The 18033-nt window shown below is 49.6% G+C and overlaps 1 protein-coding gene across 2 annotated transcripts in view; it reads left to right on the forward strand.

Annotated features, from left to right (window-relative positions):
- The first annotated feature begins 245 nt into the window (after positions 1 to 245).
- The window catches only part of BAZ1B (bromodomain adjacent to zinc finger domain 1B), a 46412-nt gene continuing 28624 nt past the window's right edge, over positions 246 to 18033 (forward strand). For both annotated transcript variants that reach the window (XM_054084746.1, XM_054084745.1), the window contains exons 1-7: positions 246 to 418; positions 6620 to 6736; positions 8656 to 8800; positions 9663 to 9861; positions 13077 to 13198; positions 14770 to 14967; positions 16273 to 17965. In XM_054084746.1, the coding sequence (XP_053940721.1) occupies positions 306 to 418; positions 6620 to 6736; positions 8656 to 8800; positions 9663 to 9861; positions 13077 to 13198; positions 14770 to 14967; positions 16273 to 17965 (2587 nt within the window). In that variant the 5' untranslated portion in view covers positions 246 to 305. The remainder of the gene's footprint in view (positions 419 to 6619; positions 6737 to 8655; positions 8801 to 9662; positions 9862 to 13076; positions 13199 to 14769; positions 14968 to 16272; positions 17966 to 18033) is intronic.

Consider the following 18033-nt stretch of genomic DNA (forward strand, 5'->3'; position numbering starts at 1 on the left):
GGGGCAGGCCGGGTGTCGATTGGCCGCGGGGCGGGGGGCGGGGGCGGTGCCCGCCGGGTAACGGGGACACAAAATGGAGTCGCGCTGCCCGCCGCTTACATAACGCGACCTCTCACCCGGCGCAGCGGGATTGGCGGGCGGCGCGGCCAACCGGAGCCCCGCGGCGAGCGCGCGCGGCCAATCGCGGCCCGTGGTGGCGGGGGCGGGGCTGGGGCGGGGCGGGGCGCGCACCGCCCGCCCGGCGGGGGGAGGGGAATCTCCCGCCATTTTTCAATCCTCCCGCCGGCTCCGGCCGGGGCCTCGCTATGGCGCCGCTGCTCGGCAGAAAACCCTTCCCGCTGGCTAAGCCGCTGCCGCCGGGGGAGCCCGGGGAGCGGTTCGTCATCCCGCACACGCAGGAGGCCTTCCGCACCCGCGAGTATCCGCCACACATGGGGGCAACCGAGCCGGGGCCGGCTGGCAGCTGGGGGCGGGAGGAAGGGGCTCGGCCGGGGGTCGGTGTCCGGGGGACCGGAGCTCAGGTTGTGTCGATGACCGTGGGGGGCAGAGGCTTGGCCCAGGGATAGCGTGCGGGAGATGGGGGCCCGGCCGGTGCTGGGGTTCGGATGTGCCCCGGACCGGTGCCGGTGCCCGGTGGGCGGAGGCTCAGGCGGTGCCCAGGATAGAGAGTCCAGACAGAGACAGTGCCCCTGAGGCGGGGCCCGTCGGGTACTGGCGCCCAGGACTGGTGCCCGATGCCGGGGGTGGGGGCGTTCAGACAGTGCCCGGTGCCGGGAGGGGAGCCCAGACAGAGCCAGTGATCATGCGGTGAGTGTTCTGCAAACGCCTGAGAGGCCGGGGCAGCTCCCGGGAGAGGAGTGGGGAGCGCATCCCCGGGGCGGCAGCGGTTCCCGAGCTGAACTGCTCTGCCTGGGAACCGCCGGCTCGTTACGGCCCCGGGAGGCGGCGGGGAGCCCTCCGGCCCCGGTGCCCTCGGGGGGCAGGACCGTGACCGCTGCTTCGGGAGGGCAGCGCGGGGGGGTTCTGCTTTGAGGATCGAAATCTGAGCGGTTGAGGAATGAAGGAAAGGCTGGAGGTGAGGTGGGGGTGCGCGAGGACGGGAGATCTTGGCGGCACGGGAGACAAAGGAGCTCCTGAACTTGCACAGAGCCCCGCGTTCGAGTACATATGGTTACTGTGGGGTGAAGCCTGTGAAAGCCCCTAGGGAGGATTAGGAAGCGTTTGAAGAGGAAATCTTTCCCGACAGGAAAGGTGATGAGAGGATCTTGATCAGGGAGGGCTGGGACAGGATGAGAGGAACGGGTTTGAGCTGCAAGAGGGGAGATTGAGGTGAGATCTTGGGAAGAAATGTTTTGCTGTGAGGCTGGGGAGGGCCTGGCCCAGGTTGCCCAGAGCAGTGGTGGCTGCCCCATCCCTGGAGGTGTTCAAGTCCAGGTTGGATGAGGCTTGGAGCCCCTGATCCAGTGGGGGGTGTCCCTGCCTATGGCAGGGGGTGGAACCGGATTGGCTTTACTGTCCCTTCCAACCCAAACCATTTTGTGATTCTGTGAAATGCATGTCTGAGTGCAGTTAGGCATTGTTAATGCATTCAACCCGACAATACAAGATTGAATAGATTTATTTTAACAGTATTTTAAACTGAAACGTTCAGTCTCTGACTCAGAAGCCTGCTGTTGTGGTCTGTGCAAACTGAAAGTAGCTCAGTCATCTGTCTGGCCCTGCAGAGATGTGCTCTGTTTTCGTATGAGAAATGATCAGCAATGAAGGAGACAGACTTTAATCCTAATTACTGCTTTTCTAAAAGATGTAGGTTTAAGGTTTGTATGCCTTGTATGAACAGCACAGAGGAGTTATGGGGCACCTCCTGAGAGTACCAGTCTGTTGGTGTTTTTCCTGTGGATCTGTGAGTTTCTGTCTTGCTTTGTTGACTGTGTAGCATGAGGGAGGCAAAAAGTGGAACAGAAATTTGCAAATGAGTCAATAAGTTGTAGGCAGATGTCACCTAAGGCAGCCTCAGAAGGGCTTTTTGGGTCCCTTCTGTTTGTCCTAGATAGTGCAGAGGGATGGATGGGACGGGCCAGGAGAGAGGGCGTCAAGAGGTACCCAGGGCTTCACCCAGAGTAGTGCTCGATGTGGTTTATGGCGATACAAGGTGGAATATGGTCTCCAGGTCTTCCATCTTGACAAACCATTGATCAGCTCTTCCTCTAAAGGCTGCACAGGTTCTTATTCCACACAGTGAGGTGTTCGGAAGGCGTCAACCGTTTTTAAGGCTTCTGTTGTTAGATTGCAGCTGTAGATTGGGTTGAACAAAAAATGTTGGTGGAACAAAGCTTGGGAAGGTCCTAGAGCCCAGAAGTTCTGAGGGTGGCTGAGGGCCCTGGGGCTGTTTAGCCTGAAGAAGAGGAGGTTGAGGGAAGACCTCGCTCTCTGCAGATTCTGGAAACGAGGTTGTGGTGAGGTGGGCCCTGGGCTCTTCTCTCAGGTAACAAGCAATGGGACAAGAGGAGATGGCCTCAAGTTGTGCCACAGGAGGTTTAAATTGGATATTGGGGAAATTTTCTCTGCTGAAACAGTGGTGAAGCTCTGGCAGAGGCAGCCCAGGGCGGTGGTGGAGTCTCCATCCCTGGAATGGTTCAAAAAACATGTAGATGTGGCACTTCAGGACATGGTTTTGCAGGGATGGTGGGGTTGGGCTGACGGTTGGACCGAATGAACTTTAGAGGTCTTTTCCAACCTTAGTGATTTCATTGATTCTATGAAACTGGGGGTTTGTGTGTGCAGAGATGCCTGCCCCACGGAGCAGCAGAGAGGAGGATAGGCTGGAAATCGGAGCTCAAATGTTCATTATTTGTAGCTTTAGGTGGCTACCTTGAAGAGCTCTGCCAGTGGTGTTGGTGGTCGATGGGCAGTCAGACAGACTCATCCTTGCTGGAGCCCTGCAGAATCTGCTCTGAGCTATGTGAGGTGTTAGGCAAATGCTTCCCGTGTGGTATGGCCTTGTTTGGTTGATGTCCCTGTGCACCTGGCCTGCAGTGCATGTGCAGAGTGTTCAGTGTCTGCCAAAACACTGGCTGTGTTCCCTACTGAGCAGGTCACCTCTTCCATCAGCACGTGGGACTGCTGCAGCGTGTGTTCTGCTCTGGTGGTTGCAGTGTGGAAAACTGCACTGCCAGTGCATGCTGGATGGGGCTTTGAGCAACCTGATCCAGTGGGAGGTGTCCCTGCCCAGGGCATGGGGTTGGACTCTATGAACTTTAAGGTCCTTTCTGACCCAAACCATTCCATGATTGTCAATGTAACTTTGTTTTCTAACTTTTAGCACTGAGTGGTCTTCAGTGTGGTGCGAACAGACATGATGCTGTAACTGTTACGCAGAGGGTAGTCATGTTTTTAATTTAACATGTGTTATTTCTGGCTTTTTGGGGAATGTTCACAAGTAGTCAGTGTCCAGGGCTTTTTATTTATTATTGTTTGGAGGATTTGTGGCAACAGCAGCTCCAACCATGTAGAGATGGGTTGGTGATGGCTTACCAGTGAGCCCTCGCTTGTAGTCAGGACTCAAACCTGCTGAACAGCCTGAAATTCCTTGGGTTTGTTTCCAGTCAGAGTGGAAAGGACAGTGTATGTGGAGTGGAAAGTTTGAGTGATAGTAAACTTTGCAGAAACATCCTCCTGTGTTTTGGCCTTGTGCTGGCCTCAGGAATTCAAAGCAGAAACCTGGCTTGGGAGCTGATGGCAGAGTACAGCGGCAGGGTAGGCATTGGGCATGAGGCTCACGTGCTGGTTAAGGAACGTTTCCAGGGTGAGAGTGAGATGAGCTGACCCGCTGGGGGTGGAGTTGCATTGCATTTGAGAGGCAGAACTAAGCAAGACGGGAATTGCTCTACCTGCTGCTTTTAAATTCAGTGTTGATCTGAAAAATGTGGGGCTGGAATTACACTTGGGTACAAGGATGGGAACAGCTGTAGGGAAAATTCTTGTAGATCTTCCTGTCAGTACGGGAAATCGTGTTGGGCAAAACCCTGTCTTTCAATTTTTCAACTGAGATCAGTGTTTATCTGCTGTCCTTGGTGGAAGGAAAGGAATCTCCTCATGGGTCTGGAGGGAAGAAAGTTGATGAATGTTGGAGGGAAGCAGACAATCATTTATTTTCCACCTGTATCTCAAGTATTTGTAGTTTGACTGGTGAGGGTTTGTGTGCTGAGCCCTTGAGAAGTGCATCCTTCCTTTAGCAGTTGAGTTATGGCAGCTGCGAGTCCTTCATGTCCTGGTGGGGTCACTGAACGAAGCAGAGGACCAGTGTTGCCTGTACGTTTCAGCTCCTTTCTACAGCGAGATTTGAATTTGCTTTTAACTCTTCTTTCTGTGGGAAAGGCGCAGGAAAAGTGATTGGTTGCTGTAAATATAAGGAGAGCTTCTGTTTTCTTTGATTTGTTTCTTTATTTTATTTTTCAGCTCAGTATCACTACCGATATTTCTTAAAATCACACTTGTGGTCTGGTCGGTGGTGCTGTGCAGATGAACTGCTCTGTAAGCTGTGGTTGCTCCTCGCCACTGCTCCACTGTAGCCACAGGGCTTCCTGCCCCTGCCCTTTAGCAGCTCTCATTTGGAGGGAAACTATAGCAGCTTTGAAACCTGAGGGAGGGGTGAGAATTGGCCAGAGGGCTCACCACTGAGTGAGGAGGTGACTTGACGTATCACTCCTAGTCCATAGAAGGGCAGGAGACTCCACAAGCAGGGTAAGCTGGGCAACTGCAGGATTTCTCCTTGCTTTTAAGACCTGCTGCAGGCACAGTGAGCGCTGTTAGCAATAGCAGCCTCCTCTGGAGGTGGCTCTGTTCCTGGCTTTTAATCTTGTGTGGCACCAGTTACTGTGGCTGTGACAAACATGAATGTTAGTGTCCACACTGCAGCTTCTGTACCTTGTGCTTTACCTCAGGGCTGGGAAGAAATGTCCTAGAAAATTGATTTGAAGTTGTGTTTTCGCTTACTAATAGGAATCTTAACAAATAAATAGTAATAATGATGGGAAGAATTTTCTTGAAAGACAAAGCGTGTGCAGGATGCATCCGAAGCAGGGGGACCAGCAGGGAGATGATGCGAGGGCTGGAGCACCTCCTGTACGAGGCCATGCTGAAAGAGTTGGGGTTGTTGAGCCTGGAGAAGGCTGCAGGGAGACCTTAGAGCAGCTTCCAGTCCTGAAAGGGTCTCCAGGAGAGCTGGGGAGGGTCTTTTGATCAGGGAGTGCAGAGATAGGATGAGAGGAACGGTTTTAACGATGGAGATTGATTTTAATTTTAACGAGGGGAGACCGAGATGAGATGCTAGGAAGAAATGTTTTGAGATAGGGGACGCCCTTGCCCAGGTTACCCAAGGTAGTGGTGGCTGCCCCATCCCTGGAGGTGTTCAAGACCAGGTTAGATGGGGCTTGGAGCGACCTGATTCAGTGGGAGATGTCCCTGCCCATGGCAGAGGGTGGAACTGGATGGGCTTTGAGGTCCCTTCTGACCCAAACCATTCCCTGATTCTATGATATGCTGGGTGCTTTGTTGTGGCCAGTTAGTGTGCCATTGTGGGAGTGTGGAGCAATCCCCCTGTTCCCACAGAGACTCGGAATTGGCACTTGTGCTGCAGCGGGTGTTACAAGTGTGCTCTGTCTGCTGAGCTTGCTGTGCTGCAGGAGGAGTGAAAGATGCTTTTCTTGCTTCTCATAATTTCTTCATTTAAGTTACCATCCATCAGCATATGGCAGTGTCAGCAGACTGCTGTGGGGTGAATTGGTGTGGCTTTACCTTGTGCTAGTGTTTCTGATAACTGCGCCACCTGTACATGTTCAATCCATCTAAAGTATGTAGTAGCTCATATCTGTTTTCACTGAGAGGCAATAACCGCTGCGGTGGAATGGGTAGGGGACAGCCACAACTGCCTCCCACAGAGGAGCCGATGCCATGGTTCCTAATGCTGCCTGCGCTGTCATGATTTTCTGGGCACCTTTGCATCCTGTCAACCTGGCAATCTCACCATGAGGCTGGCTGTGATGTGGGGAGCAGGTGATTTGGTTGGTGGGAAAGGTTGTAATGTGCTAACGCAGGAGGCTGCTGTTGTTGGGAACCAAAGGAAACGTGGCCCTTCTAGGGATTCCAGTTCCAAAGCTCTTGGGTTTTCTTCCTCAAACGACCTGGGGTACTGGGTAGTATGGTGGTTTGTATCCAGAGTTTGTGGTGTCCCCCCTAAGACATCACGAGCAGTAGTTCCCTGGTGGTTCTTGTCAGGCAATGAATCGGACTGGAAAAGCTGCAAGGTAACTTAGCGGTTCCATATGCCATCTAGCCGTATGTATTCCCGGCTGAAGTCATGGTGGTGTGGCTCATTCTGCATGCCTGTGTGGAACAGGAAGGGCAGTTGCGCTGCAGAATGTTCCAGTGCATCCTGATCTGAAACTGTCAGATTTAACACAACATCTCCGTGGTAGGTGCAGAGTCAAACCACACTGTGTGATCTCCAGCCTTTGTGCATTCCAGTAATAAGGCTTTAACTGAATTTGATTGTATTGTGCCACTATGGTTATGCTCTCCACTGTATAAATCCTGTTTTCCTGAGCTAATGCTCCTCCAGAGAGTATGAAGCACGTTTGGAGAGGTACAGTGAGCGCATATGGACGTGCAAGAGCACGGGAAGTAGCCAGCTGACGCACAAAGAGGCCTGGGAGGAGGAGCAGGAAGTTGCTGAGCTGTAAGTACCCACGAAGAAATCAAAGAAATCGGTGTGTCTGTCTTTGGGCTCTGAGGTGGAAGAAGGGGCTTGGAAATGAGTGTGATTGCTGGTTCAGCCTGGACAAGAGAAGGCTGTGAAGAGACCTTAGAGCAGCTTCCACTACTGATAGGAACTCCAGGAAAGCTGGGGAGGGCCTCTGGATCAGGGAGTGCAGGGGTAGGATGAGGGGAATGGTTTTGAGCTGAGAAAGGGGAGATGGAGGTGAGATCTTAGGAAGAAATGTTTTGCTGTAGGGGTGGGGAGGGCCTGGCCCAGGTTGCTCAGATCAGTGGTGGCTGCACCATCCCTGGAGGTGTTCAAGGCCAGGTTGGATGGGGCTTGGAGAAACCTGATCCAGTGGGAGGTGTCCCTGCCCATGGCCAGGGCTGAAACTGGACGGCTTTGAGGTCCCTTCCACCCAAACCATCCTATGATTTAAACTGGGGAGATGGGCAGCAGTCATGGAGATGACTCTTTCTGCTGTTTCTTTCATCAAGAATCCACATTTCCAGTTAGTTGTCAAAAGAAACTGAGGAGAAACACCCCATCATTTAAGGCTTGTCACATCCTTAAATGCAATTTAAGGATGCAAATTTAAGGATGCAAATTAGAAACCTAGTTTTAATTTCTCTGAGGGCTGAAGTACTGCTGTCTGCAGCCTGTCCTCCCTGCATTCTTGTTTGAGGGGAGGGTGCAGAGCCGACTCAGTTAGCTTAGAATCCTGAGCCAAACTCCAGTGCTCTGGTGTCACTGACTTCTGGCTGACGATGTTGGATTGGTAGGCCACTTCTGAAAATGTTCAGAAATGCATAAATGGAAGATTTCTCACTAACAAATTTAGCAAAAGTCTCTAAGGGAGAGGAGAAAGACTCTCTGAAGTGAGATTTTTGGGTTTGTCTCTTTGAAGCAATATTAAGTGTCCCAGGCTGTTTGCTGGCTGCTTTAATACTTGACACTAGTCTGAATAAGAAAATTTCATGTTGCCAGTTTACTACTGGCACATGTTTTTTCCTTGCCATTTAGAACAGCAGATATAGCTGAGCATTATCAGCAGTGGATCCCTGAGTCTGGGGGAGCTGAAAGAGGGCTGGAAAAACAGGATTTTATTCCTCTCTCCAGTGTGGCCATGGCACCTGAAGACGTGGTTTAGCAGGCATGGTGCGGTTGGGCTGACCGGTTAGACTGGATAAGCTTAGAGGGCTTTTCCAACCTTAATGATTCCATGTTTCTAACTTGAAACAGAGTTCATTTTTTTAGTCAGAAAGCTTTATGCAATGTATTTCTTAGTGCTCCTATCAGCTATCTGACCTGGCCCTTCAGAAAGGGAATCGGTCAAGGAAATTTGCAAGGGTCCTGTCTTTTTTTGAATGAAACAATGTGAAGATTGTAACATGATGAAACACACAAGTATTTTTCTCTGGAAAGGCAGTTTATGTAAGCCTGCCTCTATCTTCTTTACCAAGTTAGCACTCTAGGAAGGGAGATGCTCTGTTCATCAGCATCGGAAAGGTGTTGAAAGCAAAAGTGATAAAGTCACACAAACGCCGGAGTGATGGCAATGGACTTGGTGTATGTTTAAGATCTCATAGAGACACAGAGGTGACCAGCAAGAAAAGGTTCGCAGTCGGTGCTGCTCTTCCAGGGTGCTTTGAAGCATTCATTCTGGGAAGAGGGAGGACAGCTGGTATTGTCCTGCCGTTTAGCACTTTGAGGGGTGCTGGAGCAGCAAAAAGCCCTTGGATGTTTGCATACTAATGTGGCTGCTGCCTCTAGCATTGTCCTGGCTGTTGATGTTCCCCGAATTGTGCAATGGGAGGATGATCCCGGGCACTGGGAGGCTGCTTTGTGTTTTGGCTTTTATTCCCTGAATAATGAAAACTTCTAATGTGCTCACTCAGCTTGAAGGAGGAGTTCCCCATCTGGTATGAGAAACTGGTCTTGGAAATCGTCCACCACAACACTGTCTCCTTGGAAAAGCTGGTGGATGCAGCCTGGTTGGAGATCATGACCAAGTTTGCAATGGGAGAAGAGTGTGATTTTGAGGTAAGAACCTGTGTTCCATTGTATCCCATGCTTTTGCACAGATCCAGGTTTGGATACCTAAAGGCAGGAGATGGGAAGAATGTGTCAGCCACTTATATTGTCAGAGGGGGGGCAGATTACTTTTCCTGTGGAATCCCAGCGCAAGCACCTGCTTTTGGAATGCAGAGCAGTTCCCTAGCGAATGCTGATGACAAGAGAAAAATGACTGGGTGTGCGTGAGGAAATAGAGATGTATTTGTGATACTGCTTAAATATGTGATGGTCTGCATATAGATTTAAATATATGTAAAAATACATTGCTTAAAGGAAGTAAAAAATGATAAGCTGCCATTAACTTTTCTCCTAAAGTGTTCCGGGAAGGAAGAGTCATCTTAAACTGATGCAGCTTGAAGACAACTGCTTACAAATATCTAATGATAGTCTAATGATTAGAAAATTCCCTCCAAAACTGAGAACATTGAGGAAACTCAGACTTATGTTTTCCTTATTTTTAAGCAAATGCTTTCTGTTAGCTGTGGGGTCGGGATGTGTTTTCTCATCTGGGGCTGCTGAGAGAGCATGCTTGACACCTTGTGCACACACTGTCTTTAGGCTGAGAGAGCAGCATTACCAAACACAGGCCAAACTTGTGGGCTAGCAGTTCTCTCAGGAATTTGTACAGAATTTTCAGGTAGGAGTGGTAGAAAGAAACCACTTTTTTTCATGAGAGGGATCATGAACTTTTAGGAGAAGTTGTCAAGAGTTTTGCCAAGTTTTTGCGATTTGTAGGTCGTCTCAGCTGCTTTTGTTTCCCTTTGCCTGTTGAGGCTCATTAGTGCACTTATCTGGCTATGGTTCTGTTTTCATCACTATTTCCATGCAGGTCAGTAACGAGAAAGTGTTGCCTGTGAAAGTTGTGAAGATACATCCCCTGGAGAAAGCTGATGAAGAGGCCTCAGAAAAGAAATCTGAAGGAACCTGTGATTCCCCATCCAGTGACAAGGAGAACTCTGGCCAGCCAGCCCAGGACAACCAGAAGGCATCTATCCTGAAGGAGGATGACAACAGGAGGGAAAGCATGAGTAAGTAGTAAGACAGTGTGCCAGTAGGTAGCACCTGGAAGTGAGTGTTTGGATTTGTGTGGCCTGGGCTGTCAGTGTTGTCTATGATGTTTAAATAGTGTCAGTCACGAACATCCTGCAGTTGTCATCGTTAGTGGTGCAGCTTTGGTAGCAGTAGTGCTGTTGGCTTTCAGCTGTTGCCTGTTAAATGCTGCCTGTTAAATGCTTCAGGCTTGGGGAAAGCTGCCTGCTATTAGAGGACCTGGGGGTACTGGTTGACAGCAGCTAAACACGAGCCAGCAGTGGCCCAGGTGGCCAAGAAGGCCAACAGCATCCTGGCTTGGATCAGCCGTGGGGTGGTCAGCAGGACCAGGGAAGTCATCCTTCCTGCGTGCGGTGCTGGTGAGGCCTCACCTCGAGTCCTGGATTCAGTTTTGGCCCCCTTGCTACAAGAAGGACATTGAGGGGCTGGAGTGCATCCAGAGAATGGAATGGAGTTGGGGAAGAGGCTGGAGCCCAGGGGTCCTGGAAGTGGCTGAGGGACCTGGGGTTGTTTAGCCAGGAGAAGAGGAGGCTAAGGGGGGACCTCATTGCTCTGTGCCGCTCCTGGAAAGCTCCAGGTTGGAGATTGTGGTGAGGTGGGCACTGGGCTCTTCTCACAAGTAACAAAGGATAGGACAAGAGGGAATGGCCTCAAATCGTGCCAAGGGAGGGTTAAATGGGGTATTAGGAAAATTTTCTTCGCCAAAATGTTTCTCAGCCCTGGCAGAGGCTGCCCAGGGCAGTGGTGGAGTCACCAGCCCTGGAAGGATTTAAAAGATATGCAGATGAGATGCTCAGGGATGGTTCAGTAGTGGACAGGTGTGGTTGGACTTGATATCATTCTGTGATTCTGGGATTCATTTAGAGGTAAGAGGCTCTGTATGTGAGGTAGGAGCTGTATCTCTCTGTGCACACGAGGGGGCAGAGTTCACCTTAACGTTTTCACTAAAGCTGATGTACAACTTGCTGGTGATGTTTGTGGAAAACTGAAGCAGAGAGCGCGCTTCAGTTCCTCTGGTTAGGAGTCTACTGTGCCTCAGAAACTGGAAATAATGCTTTATACCAGCTTTATTGTATCATATGTGCAGTCTAAAGTGGATTAAGGGGTTGAACTCTGGAAACTCTGCAGAGGAAAAGAGAGGCTTAGTTTCTCCTGAACTCAGATGGTGAGCTGCTGAAGGCTGGTTCTGGAACTAATACTGCTTTGCAAAACCCAAAACAAGTGATGAATAGAAGGAGATAACAGCGTGTGGATGCTTGATGAGGTTCTGGTAGTATAGTGGCTAAGTTTTATTACAGCACAATGCAACAACAACGGTACTTGAAGTGTGGCTTTTGTGAAATAACTTTTTAAGAAGGAATGCATGATGATTCCTCCTAGCTCCCCCAAGCATTCTGATGCTGTTTGATGGAATTCCGTGTAGTCAGCCCTGTTTCTAGAAGCTGGACAGTAAATCGGCAAAGGAGGGGTCATCACAGGCCTGTGCAGAGGCAGCAGTGTCAGAGTCCTTCAGAGCCAGAGGCAGGACTGAGCAACACATTATTTCATAGAGTCATGGAATGGTTTGGGTCAGAAGGGACCTCAAAGCCCATCCAGTTCCACCGCCTGCCATGGGCAGGGACACCTCCCACTGGGTCAGGTTGCTCCAAGCCCCATCTAACCTGGTCTTGAACACCTCCAGGGATGGGGCAGCCTTGGCTTCTTAGCTGTGAACTTGTGGACTGCGTACCTGCATGGTATGCAGGTCCAGCACAGGTAACAGCTTAAAAGCCGTGGGGGCAGATCTCAATACAGCTCTTTTACAGAGCTTGAAATGTCATCTATGCAGTTTCCATTGTGCTGTTGAGCAGAAAAACATAGTTCAGCCTTTGTGAACTAACCAACATTTTCTAATACAAATGTGGAACTAAAACAGGCAGAATTTTGGTGTCACCTGACCTGTGGTGAGAGGATCGGTCTCCTTGCACACATACTGTCACTGGTACAAGATTTAGGGGTGGGGGGGAGGTTTAAAGGAACACTCTAATGAGCAGTGGTTGGAGCAGAGGATTCCACGCTGCATTATCTGCAATGTAGCGCTGATGGGGAAAGGAGTTGCATGTTTGTGTATCCGATGCAGTGAGCCCACAGCATCTGTGACCGGTTCCAAACCAAGCTGAATGATTCTGGAAGGAATGGAGGTGGGTCAGGACTTGGGTTTATACCATGTAAGCTATAAAGCTGCTGAAGCTTGAATGCTGTTAGGCTTACAACGTGACAGTGACAGAGAGAGAGATTTCAAGGTCTGAGTTAGGTCTGGCATCTCCTTGTATTCTGCATATGCTTAGGAGATAATTATTCTCCTCTATTATGCTTGCTTTGGTGTTTTCTTTCAGTCATAGCCACAAATGTAGCAACATTTGGGGATTGCTTTTTTCAGTAAGCTTGGATTTTGTCATAAATGATTGACATCTGCAGCCTGAATATAGCAATGATGGACACAGCATCAGCTGGCGAGAAGATGCGATGCCTTTGTACTCCTTCAGTCGCATCTCTCTTGAGAATAGAAAGACTGACTGTATAAGTGTACTTGAAACCTTCAGCTAAACCAGCCTGCATGCATAGGACTCATAACCGCAAAACACTTAACGGCTACCAAAGTAAAATAATTTTTGAAGTTACATCAATTTAGAGTTCCTGCAGTAGAAGTATTTCCAGTGTGACATGGCAGAGACGGCTCCGGCTCTCAGCACAACTTCCTGTAGCAGGTGACTGGTTGGGTTAAGAAACCTGTCTCCTCTTCCCGGGCCAGCTTGGACGAGACTTTGAGCAACCTTATCCAGTGGGAGGTGTCCCTGCCCATGGCAGGAGGGTGGAATTGAATGATCATTAAGATCCCTTCCAACCCAAACCATTCTATGATTCGTTAATTTTACAGCCATTTTCTCCCTTCACTAACGCAGTTGCAGCTCTGTAGAGAGATGAGTTTAAACACTGCGAGTGGTCCTTTATACTCCTTGAAGATAGGCGTTACCTCCTACCTCAGAGCTCTTTAGGGACTCCATGCCCAGTCTGCATCCTCGTGATATTTTCAAAAGCCTAAAAATTGAGATACCAAGGGGTGAGGTGCCCGTGGCAGCGATGGTTTGGATTCCTTAACACCTGCTTTGGACTCTAATGCTAAGACACTTAATGTCTCCCCTTGCTTTATCAGGTGATCGAGCGCGTAGGTCTCCTCGGAAGCTTCCTACTTCTTTGAAGAAGGAAGAAAGGAAGTGGGTTCCGCCTAAGTTCCTGCCACACAAATACGATGTCAAGCTGAAAAATGAAGATAAGGTGAGTAGTTCACTCGAATCCTTACTATTATAACATGAATATTCCAGTTTCATTAAATCATCACTATTGGTATGTCTGCACAGGATAACATTGAACTTTCTATCACAGTCATTGGCATTGGATGCAGGACGGCTGTAGTTTTGAGAGGCTAACCAGCCTGGCTGCTTAAGTGCATAATTGGGTTCTGTGTGCCTGACTATTCTGGTGCCATGCGCTGGTACGCACTGAGTCGCGGTGCTACAGCAGCGTTAGAACTCTTGCTGCTGATGGGCTGTTCTCTTGGTCATGTGCCTAATGAAACATGGTTGGAGTAGAGTAGTTAAATCATGACTGGCAATTGCTGCTCTTGTTGTTCCTCTTGGGTCAGGGTAATCCCAAGGACAAGTACAGACTGGGCAGAGAATGGATTGGGAGTAACCGTGACGAGAAGGACTTGGGGTGCTGGGGGATGAGAAGCTCAACAGGAGCTGGCAATGTGTGCTCACAGCCCAGAAATCAGCCATGTCCTAGGCTGCATCTAGAGCAGTGGGACCAGCAGGGCCATGGAGGGGATTCTGGCCCTCTGCTCTGCTCTGGTGAGACCCTACCTGAAGCTCTGCATCTGGTTCTGGAGTCCTCAGCACAGGAAGGACACGGAGCTGTTGGAGCAAGACCAGAGGAGGCTGCGGAGATATGAGGACTGGAGCACCTGCTGTATGAGGCCAGGCTGAGAGAGTTGGGGTTTTTGAGCCTGGAGAAGAGAAGGCTGCGGTGAGACCTTAGAGCAGCTTACAGCACTTGAAAGGGGCTCCAGGAAAGCTGGGGAGGGGCTCTTTGATCAGGGAGGGCAGGGAGAGGACAAGGAGGAATGGTTTTGAGCTGCAAAAGGGGAGATTGAGATGATATTTTAGGAAGAAATGTTTTGCTGTGAGGGTGGGGAGGCCCTGGCCCAGGTTGCCCAGAGCAGTGGTGGCTACCCCATCCCTGGAGGTGTTCCAGGCCAGGTTGGATGGGGCTTGGAGCCCCTGATTCAGTGGGAGGTGTCCCTGCCCATGGCAGGGAGTGGAACTGGACAGGCTTTGAGGTTCCTTCCAACCCAAACCACTCTGATTGTTCTAACAGATCTGCTCTCAGAGGTGTAGGGCACTAGGCTTTGGGCAGCTCTGTAGCTTTTTGTCTTTGTTTGACGAGAGGCCGTGCTGACCTCAGCGTAATGAGCACCACTCACAGTTACTTCTCGAGTCTCAGGAAAAACATCAAACCCAAATAAACACTAGTATGTACAAGTTTTTTGTTAGTAGCAATCCCAAGCTGGAGGAAGGGCAGAGGTAAAGCTGTGGACTTTGGTAAGAATTCTGCAACATAAACTCACTTTTTTCACTTTTTTTGGCATAGTGAATCTCCTACCAGTCTCTGTTTTGCATCTCAGTTCTGTAAGTCCTGTTTGGTTTGGTTTGAGTCTTTCCAAGAGAGCTTTGAAAGAGTGAGGAGTTTGTGGACATGAAGCAGTGCAATGGTCCTTTCAGCCATGTGAAATGTGTTTATAATGGGGCTAGCAGTTACATATTAACAGTCTGTTTATTATCTCCAAGATCATCAGCAATGTCCCAGCAGACAGCTTAGTCCGTACGGAGCGTCCTCCCAACAAAGAGATCCTGAGATACTTCATCCGCCATAATGCATTACGGGCCGGCACATGTGAGAACGCTCCGTGGGTGGTGGAGGATGAGCTGGTGAAGAAATACTCTCTCCCCAGTAAATTCAGTGACTTCTTGATTGACCCACACAAGGTGAGAGTTCTTCAAAGTGTCGCCTTTGCTTTCTCACCCATTTCTCACCTTTATCAGGCTCGGCAGAGGATTCAGTGTGCCAGCTGGGCTTTGGTGCTCCCAAGCTTAAATCAGCTCTGAGATGCAGAGCAGGAAGGCCCACTCTTTGGGTGCCTCCTGAAACTGCTTTTGAGATGCTGAGATAGTGCTGCAGTGCTTTTTGGCGCTGGGTTGAACTGTTCCGTGCTGAGCGTGCTGTCAGGGAGTTATTTAACACCAGTCAGGCATTCAATCACATCACTTCAGAACTGAATCCTGTCTCATCTTCGTTCCAGGCTCTCTCAGGCAGTTCAGAGAGCAGCCCTTGGGTTCCTGTCACCATCACCTCCATGCTCCTTCCCTTCTCCTCGGGGGGAGCAGGACTGAACACTGCCTGGCTCCGTAAGAAATCCTGGAGCAGGAGAAGAAATTTTAAAAAGAATGTCACCGTTTTCCAAACAAACCTTCTCCCTGCAGCCTTTTAAAAAGACACAGCATGGGTTTATGTGATGTAGTAGGAAGCACTGAAAATTCGTTGTGGTGTTTCATTTTATGAAGTTAAATGTGAGCTTTCTGGAATGAATTCCTGTCCTCGTAATCAACATAGTGACTGCAACACCGCGTATTGAAAGCTGTTGTAGAAGCCTGGGTCCCTCAGTTACTGAGTGCTGGTGGTTCACTGGGAAAGCTAAATTAAGAATAAGTGTAGGCAAAAATACTCAGCAGAAAAGGATCTAGGTAGCCTTTATTGGCCTTTGAATATTAATATGACTGTAATAATTGTATAAATAAAATCTAATATAAAATTACACTAGAGAGCATCCAGAGGAGGTCAGGGAGTTGGGGAGGGGTTTAGAGGGGAAGAGTGTGAGGAGCGGCTGAAGCCCCTGGGTCTGTTCAGCCTGGAGGAGACCGAGGGGAGACCTCATTGCGTTCTGCAGCTTCCTCACACAGGGAGGAGGAGAAGCAGGTGCTGAGCTCTTCTCTCTGGTGACCAAGGACAGGAGCCGAGGGAATGTCAGGAAGCTGTGCCAGGGAAGGGTTAAGTTGGACGTGAGGAACAGGTTCTTTCCCCAGAGGGTGGTGGAGCCCTGGAACAGCTCCTAGTGAAGCAGTCACAGTGCCAAGGCTGACAATATTCCAGAAGTGTTTGGCCAAGGCCCTCAGCCCCACGGTGTGAATGTTGAGGTGTCCTGTGCAGGGACAGGGGTTGGACATGATGATCCTTGTGATTCCCTTCCAACACGAGACATTCAATGACTAAAATCTTTCTTTCTTTCATTTCAGTATATGACTCTCAACCCCTCAGCCAAGAGGAAGAGCTCTCAGTCGCCTGACAGAAGGCCTAAGAAATCCAAAACCAATGGATCGTCATTGGCCCAGCCCTTGAGCCCTACGCTCTGGTGCCACGTGCATTTGGAGAAATGTATCATTGGCTCCCCACTGAATGTGAAAAACTCTAAGAATTCAAAATGTCCTAAAGAGGAGCTGGAAGAGGTGATGAAAATTGTGTCACCTGCTAAACTTGGTTCAAACTTCCACATTCCAAAGAGAAGCCAACTGGGGAAGGGCAGCAACAAATCCTTGGACAAAAAGCAGAGAGGCAAAAGGGTTCTGAATGGGCAGAAGACATCTGCGAAATCTAAGTCTCCAAGGAAAGGCTTGAAGACCCCTAAGATGAAAATGAAACAAATGACACTACTGGACATGGCTAAAGGTACCAATAAGGTGTCCAGGGCTCCCAGGAATTCTGGAGGCACTCCTAGGTCTTCCAGCAAGCCACAGAAGCATCTGCCTCCTGCAGCGCTCCATCTCATTGCCTACTACAAAGAAAACAAGGACCGGGAGGACAAAAAAAGTGCTCTTTCCTGCATCATCTCCAAAACAGCCAGGTTACTTTCTAACGAGGATCGTGCCCGTCTGCCTGAGGATCTACGAGGGTTAGTACAGAAGCGCTATGAGCTTCTGGAACACAGGAAGAAATGGGCCACCATGACAGAGGAGCAGAGGAAGGAGTACATGAAGAAGAAAAGGGAGAAGGTGAAAGAGAAACTCAAGGAGAGAGCGAAGGAGCGGAAGGAGAAGGAGATGAAGGAAAAACTGGAAAAACAGAAAAGATTTGAGGACCAAGATCTTAAAGGGAAGGCCTTGCCTACTTTTAAACTGATGGATACTCCAGAAGGACTTCCTAACACGCTCTTTGGAGATGTTGCCATGGTAGTGGAGTTCCTGAGCTGTTACTCGGGGTTATTGATGCCAGATGCTCAGTATCCCATCACGGCAGTTTCCCTGATGGAAGCACTTTGCGCAGAGAAGGGAGGCTTCCTCTATTTGAACCGAGTACTGGTTATTCTCCTGCAGACCCTGCTGCAGGATGAAATTGCTGAAGATTATGCAGAGCTGGGAATGAAGCTTTCTGAAATACCACTCACTTTGCACTCTGCTTCCGAGTTGGTTCGCTTGTGCCTGCGCAAGTCTGATGTGCAAGAGGGAAGTGAGGTTTCGGATAATGTAGATGAAAGCAAGGATTCGGCAGCTTTTGAGGATAATGAAGTACAGGATGAGTTTTTGGAGAAATTGGAGACATCGGAGTTCTTTGAGTTGACTCCTGAAGAGAAATTGCAGATACTCGGAGCGCTGTGCCACCGGATTCTAATGACGTACTCAGTACAGGACCACGTGGAAGCCAAGCAGCAAACATCAGCTGAGCTGTGGAAGGAGCGCTTAGCGGTCCTAAAGGAAGAAAATGACAAGAAGAGAGCAGAAAAACAGAAGCGAAAGGAAATGGTGGCTAAGAACAAGGAGAATGGGAAAGATGAGAGCATGATGGGAAGAAATGAAAAGAAAAAAAATGAGATGATGAAAGCAGAGCACCGAGTGGAAATAGAGGCTGATGATATGATCAGTGCTGTGAAGAGCAGGCGCCTTATGGCCATCCAAGCCAAGAAAGAGAGGGAGCAACAAGAAATACAAATGAGAGGTAAGAAAAATAGCAGGAGAGTAGAGCATTGTGTGTTGTGAAGTCCTGTGTCCAGTTCAGGAGTCCTC

This window comes from Cuculus canorus, chromosome 20 (assembly GCF_017976375.1).
Source record: "Cuculus canorus isolate bCucCan1 chromosome 20, bCucCan1.pri, whole genome shotgun sequence".
NCBI classification, from domain to species: Eukaryota; Metazoa; Chordata; class Aves; order Cuculiformes; family Cuculidae; genus Cuculus; species Cuculus canorus.